The 12,809-nt window shown below is 36.5% G+C and overlaps 1 protein-coding gene across 3 annotated transcripts in view; it reads left to right on the top strand.

The window, feature by feature from the left end:
• Positions 1-12,809, top strand: part of grid2 (glutamate receptor, ionotropic, delta 2) — a 411,138-nt gene that overhangs the window by 379,296 nt on the left and 19,033 nt on the right. For all 3 annotated transcript variants that reach the window (XR_009649218.1, XM_060882146.1, XM_060882147.1), the window contains exon 14: positions 10,553-10,719. Coding sequence is in view for 2 of the 3 variants with exons in the window: in XM_060882146.1 (XP_060738129.1) it covers positions 10,553-10,719 (167 nt within the window). In the remaining variant the exon portion in view is untranslated. The remainder of the gene's footprint in view (positions 1-10,552; positions 10,720-12,809) is intronic.

Genomic DNA, 12,809 nt, shown 5'->3' with positions numbered 1-12,809 from the left:
AAAAACATTGTCTGATCAATAATTCATAATATGAAATTAAAAGCATGATAAACAGTATACAGTAAGTCTCATGCATTTTAGTATCTCACGGCTTCATTAAATTGAGCACACACTTAATTATTGATGCACAAAATAAAAAAAAATAAAATAATTAATAATAGGATTTGGATCAAGGGCTTATTTTGTAAAGCTGCTGAGGTGGAAGAGTGAAATCAGACCACAGGTTGGAAATTGAGTTTAATTTATTTGATTTTTTTAATTGCAAAATTCCTTTTACGTTGCATTTATATTACTATTGACAGCAAAGAAAAACAATGTTATGACAATAAAATATAATGTCTTTAGAAACTTTTCACTATGTTGGTTTGAATAATCATAAATGAAAAATCCTATCACGGTATAGGTGAACAGGAAAATGTTATAAATTACTTTTTTATTGGAACAATCTCATGTAATCAGTATAAAGGCCCAAATCCTTCACTCTAATTGGTCATTAATAAAACAGACATTACAGATAAATTAGACATAAATTTTTATCACTCTAATTCAATGTAATTTAAGTTTTATAGTTAAAATTAACCCAGTCTATATCAATAGATTTAACAGTTTTAGCCTCCAAATGCCTTTAATAAAGCACTGATTATGATCTGAAAGCAAGTAATATAAGTTCCACAAAGTTTGGTTTGTTTATATTATTACTGTTTCTTATCATTTCATTTGGTCTGTGGCAATAATTCTGTTAATTATATAATTAATTGGTTTAACTATAATAAAACATGCAACTTTTAACTGATTTTGTGTGTGTGGACGTGCGTGTGTGTGTGTGTGTTAATGGGATTAGTGAGATTGAGACTCAGGAATACAATTCTGTGAAGTGGGATTGTGTACACATGTTTGAACACCAGATTGCATGTCTGTACTGTACACCCGTGCATTTTTGTGTGTTGGAAGACTGCGTATGTTGTTTCCTGTGGGAAACATGGCTGATTTTTCCCCAGAGGGCTGATGACACCTCTGTGATCTGTTCTTTGCTGTCATCAGTCTGACACACAGGAAAGCAGAGCAGGGTTGACTTTGACTTTCACTGCAGCACAACATTTTAGCACAACATCTCCTCTTTTGTACATGCCATATAATAGTGATCAATAGGAAATATGCATTTGTTGTTGTTGTGGTGTGTTTTTTTGTTTGTTTTTTTGCACAGTAACAATCATTGAATTATATTATATTGATACTAAGATTTACAAGTCAGTCATTAAATTTTCTCAAACTGCAGCTCTAGGAACCTTATAATGCAACTGAACAACTGTCCAGATGCTTTTCCAGACAGAAAATTGCTCCCGTATACATTTATGACCTTTTACATTTCTTTGATTAGCCTGGCATTCCTGTACATTTATACAGTTAAGAAACCATGTTTCCTTTCTGTAAGCACAACCAGTGAAGGGCTCATGAACTCCCAACACACACATGAATCTGGATTCACTCATAATGCAATTATTATGGATATTTGTAGAAAATCCATTTGCTAGGAAACCCTTCTATAAGGGTTTAGCCCAACGCTATAATGGGTCCCTCGACATGACAACGCAATCCTTTACACTAATGGGCAGTCAATTCCTCCACTTTGAACTACAGACCATTTAGAAGTGTAAATATGGTTTAATAATTAGCAGCACTGTCTCTCTCAGGCTGTCGCGATGGAGGGCGGGACAGACGTTGTGCTGGTGCTGCAAATCTTACCATTTACAGAACTGAATTAAAACACGGGGGCACGGTGGCTTAGTGGTTAGCACGTTCGCCTCACACCTCCAGGGTCGGGGTTCGATTCCCGCCTCCACCTTGTGTGTGGAGTTTGCATGTTCTCCCCGTGCCCTGGGTTTCCTCCGGGTACTCCGGTTTCCTCCCCCAGTCCAAAGACATGCATGGTAGGTTGAAAATTGTCCCTAGTGTGTGAATGAGAGTGTGTGTGTGCCCTGCGATGGGTTGGCACTCCGTCCAGGGTGTATCCTGCCTTGATGCCCAATGACGCCTGAGATAGGCACAGGCTCCCCGTGACCCGAGGTAGTTCGGATAAGCGGTAGAAGATGAATGAATGAATGAATGAATTAAAACACTGGCTGCAGATGAGCACATAGATCGCCTTGTTAGCTGTGTTTGTCATTTATTTAAAGGCATGTCACAAATAATGTCAATTATTATTATTATTACTAGTTATTCAGAGTTGATGATTTAAATTGAAAGATTATGTCAGTATTTATGTAGGAAAAGTTCCTTATATATGCAAAGACAGGATTTGTTGATTTTTAATGTTTCTGCACTTTAAAGGGAAACTATTAATTAGCCTTGAATGGCACTTTGTAGTTTTTATTCAGTTATAATGCTCACATTTCAGAGTGACATTATGGTTGCATCAACTTATGATAGTGGACTTAATAATGCTCCTCACTCATGCCAATATCATGCATGAAAATGGATTGAAGTCCAAGGACAGTTCTGTGTATAAGTGAGAGCTGACTCTGAAAACTGGTGTGTGCAGTTTTGGTATTAATTCCTCAGTATGCTCTCGTAACTCAACTATGAACACGGTCTGTAGAGTGGTACAGTTTTGCATAGTAAGGCATTCATTCTACTCACACATCTTTTAGAAGTGAAAGGTTTGTGTAACCCCTCTTGGACTTGTCCCACGTTGTATTTTAAATGGATATAGAGTCTCTAGAGATGAAGTAGAGTGAAGGGCCCTGTACTGTATATGCTTTTCTCAGGGGGTCCAGGACATCTAGCCTGAAACAAATTGAGAATGGAGCAGAGGCTTGGTAAAATCTTGCCCTTGTCAAATAAAGATAACATACAACTGAGATCCTGCAATATATTTAATATCTTTTTAAAGCAACATGAAGGACAGAAAGTAGAACAACACACAGGGGTCACAGTGCTTTCCACCCTCCGCTTAAGCTTACGGCACTTTGTCCCCGTTCTGTGTTTCCTTTGTGTGGTAGCTTGAAAGAGAAACACACCCGGATCATCTTCCTTCCCACTCGCCCACTTGTAAGAAGGATTATTTATTACTCCAGTGTGTTGGCAAAAAAAGATCAAAGAAATACAGAGGCTTATATGTAGACTCATTTTCAAGGCTGAATTTGCCATTATAGTTATTTGTAGTCTTTCATTTATTAACAGAGAACACTTGAGGTGACAGAGGGCCAGATGTGCATATGTAAAGAGGCGCAGCACATAATGCTGTCTGATGCAGCCGCAAAATGTATTCACAATGCATATGAAATGAACATTCAGTTTACTATGGCTGTAACTCATCACACACACTACGCCTGAGACTGTCTACTAAATGCACTCTGCATGAAGCACAAACTACAGTTTCAAAGCTACTATGAAGTGGTTGACAAGTTCTTGCATACTGTACATTCAAAAACCTTACCAGTGAGTAACTACAGAGGAAATTAATAATTTTTTCTACTTTATACAGAAAATCATTAATGTATTACATTTTTCTTCATTAAAATGTGCTGTTACTGTATTAAACGAGGTTGACTGTAGCTTCTTTAGCCTTTAGAAATTGATTATCAAGTTTCTTTGTTAGATGTACAGTAAGTAAATTGCTATCATTTGTGTGGTTTGACCAGGGTTGCCAGATCAGGATTGGCAGATGCTCAAAAAGCAGACCAATAGACAAGTGGCACTAAAAGAAATAGTTTCCTTAATAGTTATTTCCATAAAAGTCTCATAAAATGGTCTCATTGTTCTGTCCTAATTAAACAGCTGAATGAGAAGGAATAAACAAACAAATACAGTTCAAAAGTATCCCTTTTCTGTTGGAACACAATGCACTCATATAGAGCTCTGAGAAAGCAAGTAAGATGGTGATTTACTTTTGATTTTGAGAAATAGTCATGCACAATTTTTGTCCTCCCAGTTTTGGACTTAACAAACAAGTTATTTAGCACAAAATGTGGCCCAAATATGCCCAAACAGCTGTGTATTTCTGGGCCTGAGGCAGAGTTCCAGCTGAAAATTTAGGGGATTGCGAGGCTTTTTTTTTCCTTACACTTTGCCTTTGTTGCAAAGTTTGCACTTTCACTACCAATTACAAAACTATCTTCTAATCCCTCACTGCCAGTAAGATAGTTGACAGCTTTGTCAAAACATGGCAGAATAACTGTTTTTGTGTTTTTCCATAAGTGTTACTAATATAAGGAACATATAAGGAACACATCATATGAGAAACAAATGGAAAATATAAATGTCTTATGACCCTAAAGAGACTTTGAAAGCACTTCTCATCCATTCAAAAGCTTTCTAAACATAAGCTTTTAAGAAAATTGTCTGCTTTTAGCTAAGCAAATTAACTATTCATTTATGAAGGACATGCTGTGAATATGAGGCCTGACAGTCTGGAAGTTGCACTTTAAGACAAAAAAGAAAGCTTTAAATTTATATTTTGCATAATCATGGCTCATGTCATTTTTAAAGCAATTTATGTTGTCTTATATTAGTAACAGAGTTTTGGTTCTAGCACAGTGAACGGTCCTGGACTATTTATGAAACATCTGTCCTTAATTATTCCCCTCTCCCCTACCAGCTTGTGTCTTTGAGGAGATGTTTGCCAATCTGCATGCATTTTATGATAAACTGTTAATTGCCTTTCTTTAGTTTTCTAGAAGACATAAAGCACTAATGACAGCTCAAGGCCACTTAGGGAGGAGGAGGAGCAGTACAGGAGAGGAAGTCTTCACACTTCTGCTTCTCTTAGCGTGTTGATTCCACAGAGATCCTGTTTTGAGAACCAGTGATTTGTGTGTGAGGCTTCCTTCCTTAGAAACACGTTGCTGCTCAACCATCCACAGCCAAACACGCCCAACTAAAGTCTTTGACTCTTCTAGTTTAAATAATAAGCTCTGCTCTTTTTTCTAGCCCTGATTAATAAAAACGAGAAAACATCACAATCAAATTAAGGACAATCAAATTTTAGTTATATGTCCTGGGGGATTGGGAGGGTGGTGGGTATGTCAGCAGGGCTACCCTGCATGTTTGTGGGTTTTCATACATTCATTCTTTCATCTTTCTATCTGTCAAGGTGGTCAATCCAGAGCCTATAATAGGAACACTGGCTGCAAGGCGTATACCTTGGATCACCATATGCCCGTGCACACACACAGAGACAGACACACACACACACACTAGAAAGAAACTGGTAAATCCAGAGAAAAGTTAGACAAAAGGCACAATTGGACTTCACTTTCGGATCGGAAAGCATTGGTCAATTGACTTTTGGGACTGATTTTGAGAGATTTTTTAAAATTCCAGTGAGATGGATTGTTGTGCATATCTGGCAACCCTAACCCCCCTAGCATCCTCTATAGATGTCAACATGAGTCAAACAATTATAGACCAAATTCAGTTCCGTTCATCAATTGCATCAAATCCAAATTATAATTATTACACTAAGGACCTTGTAACAGTGAAACTTGAACACCTGCACATACATATTCCAAAAGTGACAATATCTACAGTTTAACTGTAGCATTTTTAAATCTTTTTATCAGATGTGAGACACATTTGCTTCAGGTTACAGTTTGACCTGTAAATTCACAAGCCTCTGTTTCATAAGAAAATAGAAACCAAGTGGGTGGGACTGTGGTCTCTTTGGTCAAAGGAGCTAGTCATTGTTAATTAGCAGTCTCACCAGATTTTTTTTTTCTTACATTTGCTTGAAAGACATCTGAAAAAATTAGCTGCCTACTCCACCCATATACGTTTTTGAGGTCCTTTTTATTTCCTCCTTTTTTTACTTTCTGGGTAATACGTAAATTTTCATTTAGCAACCCCCACGTAGTTATGCAATCTACTTTGGTGGTTAAATCCGTATACCTCATTATGCATGAATAAAATATTGGTGGGCATGACACCCAGTTTTATATAGTTTATATAATTAAGGTTTAAACAGACTTTTTTAGAATAACACAAACGATTGGTTTCACGCATCATCTTTGCATTCATGTGCACACCAATAGCATCAATTCTGCTTTTAAAATATCTGATTAGAGAAAATAGGACGAGACAGGCTTGAGGTGTTAACATTAGACCTCTAATGCTCGAGACATATAGAAAAAAGAACAACATGAGAGCATGAGAACAACAAGGGCTGGCTGCCTCACAGGGAAGCTGGATGGTCTCCCGGAGAAATGCCCTTCTTTATTAACTAATGTGCTTTTGTGTTCAGCTAATATGGTGACACTGAAGCTAATTTATGTGTGCTGATGACCTTTTAGGACTCCACCGGATGAAGGATGGTGTAAACACAAATGTCACTGTATTCAAACAAAGGAAAGCAGAGGTTATTAATAAACCTATCATAGGGGGTGGTTGATAATGAAGTGCAATTATTTTGTTGTACTTAACCTCTCATACTTTTGCACAATGCAGTATTTTTTTCTCATTCACCAGAATCAAGATGAGGTTACTTGAGTTTAGTTTAGTAAAATATCTACTAAATCTAAGCAAATCAGAACAAATGATACAAGAACTGGTGGTTGGAGTATAGGGTTTTGTCTTGCCATTAAAGGAGGGAGAAGAACAGGGAAATTGAGTAAATAAACTGTATTATGATAACTTTTAAATGCAGGATCAATCTTGAGAATTGAACCAGGGATAATTTTGTAAAAAAAAAAACAACAACAAAAAACTGTCATACACCATTAAAATAGACTACATTCTCTCTTAAAAGTTCTTCTTTCCTTTACTTTAATAATTGATTAAATTCACTCATAACATTGAGCTTTATTCAGAGACCCAAGCTGAAAAGTTAAGTCTGTATTTGCACTGGGATTGATTTTGAAGCCCTACTGGAATTAATTTCTTATAATTCATGCCTTCAATGTTGCCAGTATTTTTTTTCTGTTCTGTAATTAATAAATGTATTTGTATGTAGAGTCGGTTTACTCAGGTACTTAACTTAACTTTTCTGGTTGACCCACTCAGATTATTAAAATTACCCATATGAAGTTCATAGATTAGAATTAACTCTCTGATTATCATGTTTCTCCTCTAATATCTTCTGTGCATACAAACTCATTAAAGATCAGTCTCTACAGGGACGATTCTTATGGTTCATTCGTTAATAATTATATCTGCCTATTGAATATTTCACAATTTATTGAGTAAATTTGAACTGTCAGACAGTGACACTGGACTCTATAAGACTCTTCACTGGGGTAGGCATCGTACAAGAAGAATGGGTTTCATTTTGTGGTCGGAATTTGGCATAAATGAAACACTTGTGCAATTTCTTTGCATCTGTCAGCCATTTCACTGATGGTTTAACATAAAAAAAATTATTAACAAAAACAAACCAAAAAATGATAATAAAATGATCCATTATGTTGCCTCTCAAGAGGTTGGTAGTTTCAAAAGCTTTGGCTTCACATAGTTTTTATGTTCATGACACTAGAGTGTGTATGTAAAAGTGTACGTGAGTGTGTGTGAGTGTGTGAGTGTGTGTGTTTGTTCCCCTGGAAAATACTGATGTGATTAGGATGTGCACAGCATCATTTGTTCATGGTAAAATTGCTTCAAATTACCTTGGCACAATTAGAATCAAACCTCCCTGATTGCCATGACTGCAGGCTGCACCACTGTCAATCCGAGACCCGCTTCATCATCCTCCTTTTAATGTGCTCTGACACAAGAACTAGAAACCCCTCTCTTTTTAGCCAGACCTTAAGGTTTTTTGCTCTAAGTCATGGTCCTCTGGTTACGTTTCCATTCCGTGGCCCAAACTCACTCTAATGCACCCGTGTTTTTTGTGCTACCTGATTTTTTTTTTTTTTCCATCCTGGCCTCCTGAGGTCAATTGAAATGAAATCAATGGAAACTGCCTCTGGTATGCTTGGATGCACTTCATTCGGCCTTTGGTCTTCAATTTAGTGTTCTTACACAGTCACTTAGGGAGCAGGGAAGAAAGCATGCCTACAATCTGCTTGCTAGGGCTAAACAACAGTAAATATAGTATATCTAGTTATTAAAAGGGTTCATCTCATATCTTATCAGTCTTAGTAATGCGCAGTTGCTCTTAAACTTTTTTGTTTCTACCTGACCCTTAAAGAGCACTGACCATACCACTTCCATGCTATTAATATAATGTATATCAATCATAACATTAAATTCATCTACCTAATATTGTGAATTGTCGAAGCTTAGACTACACAAAGCTTCTGAATGTGTGCTCTTCTTTCTGGCACCAAGATTTTAGCAGCAGATCCTTTGAGTCCTGTAAGTTACAAGGTAGGACCTTCATGGATCATGGATGAGTTTGCCCAGCATATCCCACAGATTCTCAATTGGACTGAGTTCAAGTCAACACTTTTGTCCTTAACCCATTTTTTAACCATTTTCCAGTATGGCAGGGTGCACAGTTGTGTTCTACTATTCATATCATGTTGCCTGGCTGAGTGACAATAAATTTGACTTAGACTTCACTCCATAGTCCAGTTCTGATGCTCATATGTCCATTGTAGGTACTTTTGCTGGTAAACAAGTGTTAGAATGGGCACTCTGATCGTGTTGTTGGTCCTTGGACAACTTTTGGTACTAACCAAGACTCTGTGGTCTAGCGATCATAGTTCAGATCAATTTAGTCACTCAGATTTTTACACTCGCCCATTTTTACTACTGACCGGTCACTTAGTGCCTAATATACCCCACCCCTTGAAAGGTGCCTATGTAATGAGATCACGTGATAGTGGTTTTATGTTCTGGATGATAAGTGTATAGTAATATATACTACAACTATACTGTAGTATATAATTCTGTTAAGCTAAGAACCTTGTAGATTTGTGTTCGCACATTTTGTGTACTCTTAATTATATTTTGAAGTATTTAACAAATGTTCCACTTATACATATTCTTTGAATTTTAAACAATGGCATGAACCCTCTCTAATCATTCTCTTGTGGTCTGTAGACCCGGGTTTTAAAAAAGACACAGAGTCTTGTTGTCTGGAGGTTGTGTAATTATAGCTCGAGCTACTGCACTCATCCATGGAAGTTACAGCAAAGACGAAAAGAGATAAGACAGCAAATGTGGATGTAGACCTAATTTGAATTCCTAAACTGCTGATGTTGTGACTGCTGTGGTTGCAGAGGTGTTGCAACTTTCTGTCATGAGAAAACTTGAATGAATATAAATCCACTGGGAATTGGGATGGAAAAGCTTTTAAATCGCATTTTCATATCAACATATTGACTGAGTAGTACATAATGACCTGTAGCTACATGTTTGAGCCAGTTATATGCTGTGCATATGTAACATATTTATGCTTGTAGATTTATGCACTGGCCACTTTTGCTTGTTTGTATTTGGCGGTTTCTCTGGAAATTTCATTCTCTCTCTCTCTGATTTCCTAAAGCAGCTTGATTGCAGACGTGTGCAGCTTTTATGAGTGGACCGTGAAAATGTTTCATTGTCAGATACATGCCTTGGAAATGAAATGAGCACTTTTCCTTTCTGCTAAAATTTTACTTAAATAAAGCAATAATCATTAATCTTATATTAATATCAGGTCATTTCAAATGTCCCAGATCATGAAGCATTCAAAATAACTTCACCTGAGATCCAGATACGCTGTAAAAGAAGCCATAGTGTCAGGGCCCATTGATTTTTGCATAAAGTCTCACCTTGAAATGTTCCCTTTAAGGGGAGAGGACTTCTTTTACATGAATGGCTTAAGGCAGTACCTTACATACTACAAACTAACGTCTGTCATTCTGTCTGCTGGCCTGCAATCAGTAAAGGATGCATGCAGAGCAAAGGCACTGATGAAACCAGGCTGGTCTCATGGTTTGGATTTTTTGAAAAGATGTTCTTTTCTTTTTTGTGATTTAACCCTTTTAGCATCTCTGGTTATTAAGAAGCTCTTCAGTCTATAGCACAATAAGGAAAATAAGGAAAAACGTTTTTAAAACAATAAAAATCTTTGGTTCATTTTACCCCGTGACCCGAGGTAGTTCGGATAAGCGGTAGAAAATGAGTGAGAGTGAGTGAGTGAGTGGTTCATTTTAGGATCTTATGTTAATTAATAGTGTAAGAGACAGAATGATCTCAGCAACAAGGTTAACAGGTGATTATAGATCATAGATTATAGATGTTATTATTATTTTTATTTTTATTTTTATTCTAATAAACTTTATTTTCATTAGCAGGGTCCTTTTTTAGTCTTGTTTTTCCACTGAGTATTAATAAGCTTATTATAAGTCATTGGCATCCAGTTAAAGGAGATAAAGGACCTCATTTTGTTCCTATTGAAAGCAGATGTTTTCCTTTTCAGCAACTCATTTTCCCTCTCAGTATTCTTACCAATACAGTCAGCACCTGTTTGCATTATTAGAAATGAGTCTTTCAGCCTTCCTATTTGGTTTTATAATTCGTCTAACTCCATCCATATTTAGCAGACGGCTTGTCTTTGAAAATAATTTTTTTTTTTGCAAGTTTCTCATTTGATTGTGTTGTCTACCCCCCTCCCGGTTTATTTTTCTCCCAGGTAAAGTATGGCCGCTTTGCATTTGTGTGGGATGCAGCTGTGCTGGAGTATGTGGCCATTAACGATGAGGACTGCTCCTTCTACACTGTGAGCAACAATGCACCAGACAGAGGCTACGGCATTGCTATGCAGCATGGCAGCCCTTACAGAGACATCTTTTCTCAGAGGTAACATATGACACAAGCACCCAGACTGCTTCCTGCAGAATCTCCTAGCTCAAAGCTTTAAGCATGGAGTAAATACTGATTTTCAGCAGCATACATGCAATCACCTGAATATATGGTTCCTTATCAGCAGTGACGAACTTTTAATAAGGTCAGAGGGTTGCTGCCTGCTTCAAACACTTTTTTTTTTTTTTTTAATGGTTTGAGAAATGTCTCTGTAGTGCCAGCTTGCTCTGTTTTATCTGAATTCTGACCCGAGATTAGTAGCAGAAATGATGTCCACAGATGCAAGCACATACTATACACCCATGCCTTCAAGTCTATTCTACAGTTTTATTCCAGTAACAAATGGTTTTGCTTGCAGTAGTAGTATAAAAAAATTATTTTGCAAGGCATAACATGATAACGGACAGTGGTGGCTCAAGAGGGCAGTGGTAGCTCAAGCGGTTAAGGCTCTGGGTTGTTGAATAGAGGATTGGGGTTCAAGCCTAAACCTCCAAAGTTGAGATACACATAAAACAGAATTTAACTGTGTGGTAATGTTTATGTTACAAAATTAAGGCCTCTTTTAAAAAGGCTTAAATTGACCTTTAAAAAAATTGTAAATATTTGTATTTCTATTTTAGTCATTTATCTTATATGCTCATAGTAAATTATATATAATTGACTATAAGTCTATAATTATGTGTTGATTAATTTACTATAATAGCACAGCTCTGACAGTCATGTGGGCTGCAAGTCAAGTCACAGGGTTATATTCATGAACACATTCTCATTCACAAGGACCTCAGAGGCAAATAAACAAAGTCTAATAATAAACAGATTTTAACAAGCAAGTTATTTTACAAAAATATTGAAGCTTCCTGTAAGACTTTTTTACATTTTTGAATGTGTCTCCAGTGCCAGTACGTTGTGAAATGATAGGAAAAGCTGTTCATTTAGGGTTCCTGATTATTCTCTGCTGATTATTTCCCTCTTCCTGTTATGTTTTTAAATGACTATAATGAAAACAGACGCTGCCATAATCTGAGATTTATTATAGCGTTAGCTAAAATAGTTTGGTTGTGGTTCCTTTAGCCAAAATAATGTTTGTTGCAACAACATTTTCAGCCTCACTACTGTACCTTTCTAGCTTAAATCAGTAACGCTTATTTGCAGAAACAAGGTATATATTCTATCCTCTCATGAACACATTATCTCTTCCCAAAAGACTAAAGACAGCAGTGCGACAAAATATGAAAGGATATACAGTTTCAACATAATTTAAATAAAAAAATAAAAATAAAAAAACAATGAAAAAGACAAGAAATGCATGTTAGTATTGCTGATGCAGAGTTCTCAAAGGTTGAGACCCGAAAAGTAATTAATTTGCTTAAATAAATAAATAAATAAATAAATAAATAAATAAATAAATAAATAGATAGATAGATAGATAGATAGATAGATAGATAGATAAACATACTGTACATGCATATACCAAATATATGCAGAAAAACAAACATTATTATGCTACTAATTGTTTTCAGCATCCATATTCATTTACAACATTAAGATTTATTGTCCTATTTCACTTGAAAGCCAGTTTGAAATTTGTTAGATATAATGTTAGAGGAAGATTCAAAAATTAATTGAAAATTAATTTGAATTCCCAGGGCTGTTATGAATGATGTCAGCAGTTATGAAATGCCGCTTGTGCAATCTTCTCCAGTAACATCATCATTAGCTGAAAGGAGTTTGCATATATTAATTGCAGAAAAAGATAGATTGCCGGGTAAGAGATAGATAGAGGGGAAGAAAGATCTTTGATGCACATGGCTGGATCAGTCTGGAGCTGAATGTGCGCTGCCGCATGACTAAGTGTTCATAAAAAAATGCATATTGCCAGGACAATGTCCCTGGAAGAGAGAACTTTTTGCATTGCTTATGTCAATGGCTGTGTGTGTTTGTGGGGGGTGGGGGGCACATTGTAACATGTGTGAAAAACTCCCTCTAGTGGTTGACTGCCAGTCGAACACACACACTTTCCATCACACATCTGAGGCTCTTCATATTTCAGTAGCATTAGCCATATTTTTTGAGGTATAAACTGTTCT

The sequence above is a fragment of the Tachysurus vachellii genome, chromosome 11 (genome assembly GCF_030014155.1).
Source record: "Tachysurus vachellii isolate PV-2020 chromosome 11, HZAU_Pvac_v1, whole genome shotgun sequence".
Lineage (NCBI taxonomy): Eukaryota > Metazoa > Chordata > Actinopteri > Siluriformes > Bagridae > Tachysurus > Tachysurus vachellii.
The sequence above is the reverse complement of the archived record's forward strand: the minus strand, read 5'-3'. Positions and strand labels throughout refer to the sequence as shown.